This window comes from Corvus hawaiiensis, chromosome 6 (assembly GCF_020740725.1).
Source record: "Corvus hawaiiensis isolate bCorHaw1 chromosome 6, bCorHaw1.pri.cur, whole genome shotgun sequence".
Lineage (NCBI taxonomy): Eukaryota > Metazoa > Chordata > Aves > Passeriformes > Corvidae > Corvus > Corvus hawaiiensis.
In genome coordinates, this window is record NC_063218.1 from 40,751,661 (window position 1) to 40,761,110 (window position 9,450).

The 9,450-nt window shown below is 45.1% G+C and overlaps 1 protein-coding gene across 1 annotated transcript; it reads left to right on the top strand.

The window, feature by feature from the left end:
- Positions 1–4,737: 4,737 nt before the first annotated feature.
- Positions 4,738–8,788, top strand: FAM180B (family with sequence similarity 180 member B). Its single transcript, XM_048308344.1, has 3 exons — positions 4,738–4,918; positions 6,786–6,853; positions 7,435–8,788. The coding sequence occupies exons 1-3, from the start codon at positions 4,852–4,854 to the stop codon at positions 7,894–7,896; spliced, it is 597 nt and encodes a 198-aa protein (XP_048164301.1). The 5' UTR covers positions 4,738–4,851; the 3' UTR covers positions 7,897–8,788.
- The last annotated feature ends 662 nt before the right edge of the window (positions 8,789–9,450 follow it).

Genomic DNA, 9,450 nt, shown 5'->3' on the forward strand with positions numbered 1-9,450 from the left:
GGAGTTGCAGGTAACTTCTGATGTGACACTCCCTCAATCTGGCCTCTTCTTCACAATCAAGCAGTCTTTATTTTCTCCAGCATCTTCAGACTGCGCTTTTTTTCCTGCAGCCAAAAATATACCCCTCCCTTGTCTCATAAACAAAACTCTGTCTTTTTGTCAGTCTTCCAGTTATTTTGGGCTCTATGATACAATAACATTACCACTTTCTTTGCTCTTGTGGAAAATACAGTTTTTTTCCAAAAAAGCTGGAAAAATGCTGTTGTTCCAGTCCACCCACCACCTGTTTGAATGGGATTATGTTACAGCAGTCATCAATTAATAAAGTCCCTTGTCTTTGGTCCAGAAAATGCATAATTCTGTTCTGTGTTGGAAAGCTGACTGCCTTCATTTTGATCTGAAAACTATTGTGTAAGAGATTTCGTAAACTAATTCACAAGCTGTTTATAGAGATTCCCTGAATCAATACTTAAGCTTTTAAATTGTAACATCACTAATTAAAATAAAGGTTTGGGGTAGGTTAGAGTATGGGATGGAGGAAAGGATCGGACAATAGTAAATTCAATTAAGGAAAAAAAAATAAAGATCTGAACTCTATTCAAAGAATTGGGTTTCATATTTGTTTCCACCCCAGCCATGTAAGCATGGGCTGCTTAATTTTATTTTTTTCAATTTTTTTAGTGGTTGGTTGGTTGTTTTTTATTTTTAGGGTTTTTTTGTTTTGGTTTTTTTTTTAGGTTTGTTTTTTTTTTAATTTTGTTTCAGGCTGCTGTGGCCAGCAGTGTTTGGGATGTGACTCAACAGTGTTCTCTGGTTAAAATTCATAGCATTTACTATTCACCTTAAACATCACAGCTCTACATGGGAAGGAGAAGTGAACATAGATCAGCAGAAGTCTGGGGTTTTATACAATTCTTATCTCCATTTTGGGTCTGTCTTCAATTGAGCAGATTAAATAGGAAATGAACTTTTAGTTCTTTACAAGATATTCCACAGCTGGTTCTGTTTTCTTTGCAGTGGCTCTCACAACATGTTGATGCCTATTGCACAAGACAGAAAAGTTCCTGATGCCGCTTCTATCACCATGCAAATTCTTTATAAATCACATTTCCTATCTATGTTCTCCTTCATCCCAGGTTGCTTGAGACACCACACCGAGACTTATGGTCTATATATAATGAAAAATATATATTTCCCAGCATGATAAGTCAGAGGGCTGATGGTAGCAAGACCACAAGGAAATCTGCCTTTTAAAATTAATGTTTGTGCAGAGGGGGAATTTGATCCACATCAAGAAATGTCAGGCATGACATATTGTCAAGTTAGACAATATGCAAGGTTTGCTCAAGAATGTGTGTACTGGAAAAGTAGGCAGCCCTGTGGGAACAGGCATTGGCTCCAGGAGGTCTTTAATATGTGGAATAGTTGCTGGTGGACCTGAATCTCTTCTCATTAGTGAAGCTTGGGAGATCAAGAAGACATTTACATCAGCAATTTACTCACCTAGGCTCATTATCCCAGGGCACAAGAAGTTTCACAGCCTCACAAAGTACTGCCAGTGTTGGCACTCTGCCTCCTCCACTGTTCCTGAGCTCCAGGGCATGTTCTGCTCGTGGAGCCTACTCACTCTGGGTTCCTTGTGGCTGGTGGACACTTGCTTCGTGCTGGACAAGGCTGTGGTCAGCTTGGCCAAGCACAAAGCTGTCTTCCAAATCCTCTGTCCCTGCCTGTTGCGTACTGCTAGCTTCCATGAGGCTTGTTTGCTGGGTTGGATTCCCCAACTGCAGGAGGATGTGGGATGAGATGTAAGTCAGATGTAGCTGATTTACAGACACACTATTCAGAAGAGAGATTTTCTGGTACTGAAGGGACAAATAGACTTCAGGCGATGACTCACAGTCACCATGTTGAGCTGAGTAGGTTTTGCTGGTGTTTTCCAGAACTCTGGCATTTCTCCCTACAGCCAGGCAAGCAGTCTGTCCTCCCTGAGGATGTGGCTATCAACAGTGTCAGGGTGTCCACCCACCTCATGGCCACACAGTCGGTATATGTCCTTATAACTGATCTCCACTCAAAATCCAGACAGGAATTTCAGCTGAGCCTGGCATTCCTGCAGAGCAGAGCTTATGGCACTGCTGAGGGACAGGCTGGATGACAGTATGTCACATATCACCCATCACACTTCATCCCATGATGTTTTCTCCAAGTTGTGCAAGGCCTGAGGGTGTCTGTTTGTGCAGTAGGTTTAGTGGGATGGCGCCCTCCCTGTCGCTTTTACACAGCTCATTATTCCTTCAAGCAGCTGATGCTGCTCACAAACTGAAACAAAAAGACGAGGAAAGCATCCTGATAAGGACTGGCAGCACCATACCTGGAAAATACCAGTATCAGAGAGGTCCTGTCTGGTTACAGTCAGCACTTCGCTCCTGCTTCCCTCAAGGTTTTCTTACTTCTTCCACTCCAGTGACTCAAACATCACCTTTTCTGGGAGTTATGTATGTCCTTCCTTCCCTGAGCATCCCCCAGGCTGGGGAGTAATCTCCCCAAGTTCTGGGCAACATGATCAAAGCAAGTGATTTCTTCAATTCTATAAGCAGAATTTCCCTTTTGTAAATATCTCCCTGAAGTCCTATTTCAAAGAAACTTCCCTCCTAAAGAGTCTCTTCTGGTGCTGTATTAACCACACCTTGTACCTCAACCAGCATCCAATCGATTCCTGCAGTCTTTGATCCCTCTTACCTTGTTCTCATTTCCCATGTTCCTGCTTCAGGAGGTCATGGTGAAAAAGAAGAAACTAGCCAAGGTGTCCCTGCCTAAACCTGTCTTGTGACGTTTTGAAACTGCTCCAACAACAGACGGTATGGCCAGGGGAGTGCAGAATGGTAGGGCTGTGAATACCTGGCAAGAACAAAATCCTTCAGGAGGAGCAGGTGCACTGCCTAACATTGCAGTCGTACATGCAGGGACTCTGTGCAGCTGTCAGAAACTCAGCCTTGTTTCTGTGCAAGTATTGCTGTACAGACAGCTAAGGAATACATTTATCACTCTGAAATTGCCTTTCTGTGGGGGGATAGTGAGGTAATTCTACAAAATTCCCCTAGCTCAAGGCAGCATCCACACTGATGCTTGTCCCTCACTTGCCACTGTGTCAGTCACATGAGCACAGCCCCTGAGCCTCCTCTCTTCTCCCTCCCACCAACGTGGCTATCCTCCTCTAGGCACTTCAGCTGCAAGCTGTTCCTAGGAAATTCTCCTGTTGGCAAAATCATGTACAGCTCTCACAGATGTTGGCCAAAATCCTGTTGGGCAATCCTCCTCATGTCATGTGCTGCAAGCTAGAGGGACGCTCTTTCATGGCCCACGAGACACGGGGTTTTTCTGTAGTGGCTTCTAGACAAAGTCATGTGTACGCTGTGGACTAAAAGGGACTCTGGCACAAAGCAGAAGGCACATCAGTCTCCCTGCATACATGGGCCATCAGTGTCTGCCTCTTGAGTAGCTTGTGATTCACAGTTTAATAAAAGAAAGGGATGCAGCTGAAGAGTAAGCAGCAGAAAATAATGAAAAACAAAAGCAGCGCAGCGTGACTTGGTACCTAAGGTTATGACACAAACACAGGTCTTGTTCTGAATCCAAACTGAGGGGAAGAGTGGCTCTGCGTGTTGTGGGCCCCTCTGTGACTCTTCCATTATGTGCTGCTTCTCTTGGCTGGTGTGAGTCCAGGTATTGCCAGGTACAGCTGCAGATCCTGAAAGTTTCGGAAGATTTGGTCCTTTGCACACAGACAATTTACCGGCCAGGACATCATCCCAGCCCTTAGTAAACTATCTGGTGACAGTATGTCCTGACTGATGTCCCATAACTTGCTGAGCAAGGGATGCATTTCAGCTTTACCTTCTCTCTTTTCTAGGCAGATTTCTTTCTTCCTTTAACCTGAGGGAGATGGTAGTAGTCCTTATTTACACGTATTATTGCATATTCATATAACCCTGGCATCACATACTGTCCCATACAGAGTAGAAATACAGAACAGTTTGACTGGGGATTTGGCACTACTACACGTGTAAAGATGTGTAGAGAACAGATACCTGCTGCAAAGGGAATCAGATGAAATTTTGTCTATGTGATTTAGAACATCTAAGGCCGACTGTGCTCATTGTAACCTAAAAGTCTGCTCAGAGGGGAGGACATGAGGTGCTAAAGCCTGAGCCACTGTGATACTCGGTGTTTGTTAGGTCACTGTACTGAGTTCCCCCTCCAGGGGGCTTGATACAGAACTAAACCAGTGACGTTTCTTCTGCCTGCTTGTATGTTTTGGCTGCTACTGCCCTTCCATGAATCTGCAGTCTGTTATCCTTATCTGTTTGTGACATTCCGGGATTGTTTTCAGATTTTCGAACCCGGGAAAAAGGAAAACTGAAAATGAAGCCAAGGAGGCGAGCGGAAGGGTCACAGTATGTGACAGAGGCACAGTGCAGAGATGGAAGGGACTAGGGGGCCCTCCCTTCTTCAGAGGCAAACATATGTAGTGAAATTTCTTGCAACTAACAGTTTCCTATAATCATTGCAGCGGAAAGTCAGTCTTTGAAAAGAAAGCTTAAACAATTCTGCCAAAACCATCACAACAAAGTGTTCCAAGTTTCCAAAATATGATGGAAAATATCCTTCGGGGTTAGCAAGTTGAACTGCAAGCCCTTCCCAGGGCTGTGACCAGAAACACAGAAAGATGGATCCATTCCAGGAGAGGCTGCTGGGACCTGGAGCAGCAAGGGAAGACGCCACAGCGAGCTGCTGTGGCTCCAGGCGCGGCACCGTGGTGGAGCGGGCGGCAGCTGCTCCGGCTGTGCTGCCATGGCCCAGGCACAGCTCGGCTCCTGGCTGCTCCTGTGCGTGTTTGCTGCATCCCAGAGGCTGACAGGTAGGAAGAACATCTGCTAGCGACACGGCTCCTTGGCTTGGCACACCTTTGTGCAGTGCCATTTGTGGGATGCTTTGCTGCTCCTTCAAATGCGGCCCGGGGCCTCAGGCAGCTGCACTGGCACGGGAGAGAGCTGGAGTCCAGCTGGGGTGGTTTGCTGGTGGGGGTACTGGTACCTGCTTGGAGGTTGAAGACCTACTACTGTGTTCGGTGACAAGGGGAGGATTTTCTTGGGTCTCCACTGAAAAAAAGTCTCCTGCAATACTGTTTGTGGATTTTCCATATGCTTTTTTGGGGAAAAAAAAACCCCCAAACCACCCAACCCTGTTGAGTGATAAAATAAGTAAGGAAGGATTTTCCCTTCCCCAGAGGATATTTATGTTATTATTTCAATACATTATTTGTTCTGTTTGCTAAATTTTTCTCTACTCAAAAATCTACTGCTGTGTATATTTATGAGGCAGTTACTCATAACAGCAGTTTGGCACCTATTCAACAAATGCACTGACTTTGCAGCCAGTCAAGCATCCCTCAGGAGAGGGATCTGTGAACCTTTTTATATAAAAAAGGAGGATCAGTTTGTAGAGACAAGAACAGCAAAGAAATTTTCAGATGATATGTTTTCACCTGAGCTAAAATGCTGGTACATCGATGGAGGAGTAGGAAAGAGAAGCTACATCCCTGCTCACATTCCAAAGCCACAGCTGGCTTGGATCACAGAGCCTGCAGCTGTGCAGAGAAACAAACTTCTGCATCCTGCAGGCTGGCAGTGCACTTCTCCAAGCAGCTCCTACATCTCCCTGAAAAGCTCCAATCAAAAATGGAAATTTGGAAATGGCTTTTGGTGGCAGTCATCATACACGTATAGTACTAAATAATTCTTTCTACTTTTTTATATGCACCTGCTGATGTTGACTCTCAAGTATTCAATGTAAATCCTCACTTTTTTTAATATAAAAAAGCCTTCATCCATTTAAAAGTGAAAAAAATGTATCAGAGAGCTTACTATTTTATATGAGCTTTTTCCATTTCATGTTTCTTAAGCCAAAGGATGAGTCTGTAAGAAGTAGAAGAGGGTCTTGACTACCTCATGACACTGATATTACAGAGGAGGGAGGGGATGCAGCCTCTCTCTCACAGTCCTGGACCAAGACTGCTTGTGTCTCCTTTTTCACACACACAAAAAATTAAATAAAATAAATGCAAACAGTTACAGCACTGTAAGTATTAGGAAATGAAAATTGAACAATTCTTAGGATTAACGTGACTTTCATATTCAAAACTTGCCATTCCTCTGGCCTCATACCCATTTTTCCCAACTACATGATGTCATGTGTCCCAGCAAGTAATTAGCTGGACATCAAATGAGCCATAATGGATCTGACAAGGTTTCTCTTACCCTCACATTCCTCCAGCAGCAGAAGGCTAGGGAAGAAGTATAAAAACAGGATAAGCATCAGTGTATGTTTCTACCAGCAGCTTGAGGAGCCTGCCAGCACCCTCCCTCCATTAGGCAGCATTACTTTCTCCAGCAAAAACTGCTACACAAGCAAACCCCACCAGTTCAAACCCCATCCATTCTCAGTGTGAGAGGCTTCCTTGCTGCCTGTCAAAGCAGTGTCTTCACTGCTGTACGCTTTAGCTCTGTTGGCAGGACTAAGGGCTGTGATATCCAAAACCTCGCCTCAACCACTGCTGCTTCTCTTAAAAAGCTTGTTTTGCTTATCAAAATCCCGTGGTCAGCATCTGTCATATTTGGCAAGCTGAGTGGTAGCTCAGGAATGTTGAAGACGTTATTGACAATCAAATGGCAAAACCAGTAAACAGGAATGTCTTGTGCTACCAAGTTCTGTCTGATGTCTTCCAGATGAACATCGTCACAGCGGCACCAACTCACCCCGTCGTGGCCCGGAGGACGCCGGCATCATGTTAGAGGTCTCCTGAGCACTGGGGGCCCTGGGCCGAGGCACTGTTAGTGCCCATGCTCCCACCTGCCTGCACGTAAAAACTCACCCGTTCTGTTTGTTCTCATCCCTGACGGATTTCGGGAGCCCCTGGAGAACGCCTCGGCGATGCCTAATGGCATTTGTGCTCCCTCCCACTGCGGGGTGCAGCCGAAGGGGGCTCTGCCCCACTCCGTGGCACCTCACGGGGTGTCCGCGGTGGGACAAGGGACCATCCCCGCTGGGTTCGGTGACTGCCCCGCAAGCGGCCAAGCCCCCGCCCGAGGCGGCCGCACCGGGGAGGTGCTGCAGGCGGGACTGCGGGGGGACAGGAGGGCGGGAGGCGAAAGCTGCACAGGTCCCACGGGGAAACGAGCTGTGGGGCCGGTCAGAAACGGGGCGTGGGGCTGGCGGAGAAGGACATGGAGTGGGACTAGGCGGCTCGGGAGGGAGCGGCCGCCTCTGGGCCCGCCCGAGATCTGGCAGCACTGCGGATGGCTTTGGTTTGCAGCTCGTTTGTGACTGATGGAGCTGTGCTGGGCTTTCCGTGAGAATGCTGCTCCTGTCTTCCAGATGCTCTGGGGAAGGCTGGATATTCAGGCCAACGGGACAATCCGGCTGCGGGATGAAGAGCTGGCCTCCCTACGCCCAGCACGGCGGTTCCTGCAGGTTTTGGAGGAGGAAGTTCCCAAAACACCGGCAGAGATTGAGCAGCATCTGACGTATTATTCACTGACTGACACCCCCTTGCCTCCAACAGAGTTTGACCGTCTCCTTTTCACCAGTGTTTACAGTGCCTACCAGGTTCGCTCCGTGCAAGGTCTGGATAAAACCCTCTGGATTCGCTTTTTCTCTCAGCTGGTTGATGAAATCTTCCGTGACCTGTGCAAGGGGCTCTGCCCTGCAAATACCACTCTCCTCCAGGCTTCTTGGCCTTGGAAGGAGAAGCCTTCACATTTAGCGTCCCTGAAATATTTCTATCGCTCTAACCTGCCCAGGACCAAGAGAGACACCTCACGAGGGAACCCACCATAGGAAGGGACACACCCGGCTTCAGCTGCATTCTTGGTTATTTTCAATGCTTTCCATAGCGTGCAGGACTTTGTATAAATATGTCACAACTTTTTGTCCTGCTTTCTGCACTGTGCTGGCAACTCTCTAAGGATTTATGCACAGGCTGTCATTTTTACATGAAAAAAGGACAAAACTGTAAAGCGCATTTCTCCCTTTCCTGATTTTTTGCTAAGTGGGCTGTGCTGAAGGGGGCAGTGCTATTTAGAAGTCTTATCTGTCTTGATCACTGACGTTACTGGAGAGATGGCTTGGAAGTATTTTTCCAGGGTATCTTGCTGGTGTCATAGCTGACTTCATTTCAAATAATTCAGTTCACCCTCCTTATATTCTCCCTGTGGTTTCAGACAAATACATGATCTTTTCTCCTCTCCAGTAAGCAGCTAAGCAGGTTTTGTTATGTTTCATGACGTAGGTCACATATTTAAATTCATTTTGCTCCTCATGTGGCATCGTATTCTATTTGTCAATAGCAATTTCCCATTCATATATTCATTCTTCTTTAAAAAGCAACCTGAAAATGTATGTATTCCATGAAGCTTGCTAGTATTTGCATATCATATTTACACGTATACACAGCTTTGTTTCAGTTATCATTTTGGAATATACTTTCTGAAATCTCATTTAAATTCTGAAGGATCGTGACCTAGTTATTTCTTCAGCAGATTTTGCCTTTCTTCTATACAGTTTTTTTTTTTTTTTGTACAGTTATGGCACTTTACAAGCCAAACATAATAAATACACAATCTCTATCTTCAAAATCAGAAATATAATTATTTTATAGAAGGACATCATTAACATTTCTCTGTCTTAAACACTGCAGTGTGGAATTAAATAAATGCAATTATCTGCTCAGGAGGGTTTTGACTTTAGTTCTTGTTGTTTCTATCAGATTTCCTGCTGCCACTACAGATACATTAATTTTGAACATCCATTGCATGTGCTTAGACAATGGGATCCATAATTCCCTTTCTATCAATATAATTTTTCCATGCTCAACAAAAGAGGCATGTGTGACCTTCAAAGTAGGAACTGCTAGCTTTTGACCTAGTTAATCTTCTTCCAAGCCACTGTAGCCCAACAGATGGTGAGGAGAAATGGTAAGGCAGGAACAAGAAGTCTGAAAGCAAGATGACACAGACAATGGTTTTAGAGGTCAGGTCAGGGTTATGACAGAAGGAGATAGATTTAAAGCAGGTTGTTTGTTGCTGGGTTTTTGTTTTGTGCATTTATTTGTTTCATTTTGGTTTGTGCTTTGGGGTTCTTTTTGTTTGTATCTTTATTTGTTTTCCACCCAAAAGGACATAGGAATTAAAATTAGAATTTTATTTGAAGTAAAACTTCTTGTCTCAACTAATGTTCTATTATTCTTATGGTGGATTTTTACATACCTCCAATCTCTACCCTTCATTGTTTTGCCAAATATGCCTCCAGTCTTTAATTTGCAGGACATGTATGGAGAGACAGAGGCAGTGAGCAAACCTCCAGTTTGAGCTGAGAATATCATCAAAAAGCTGA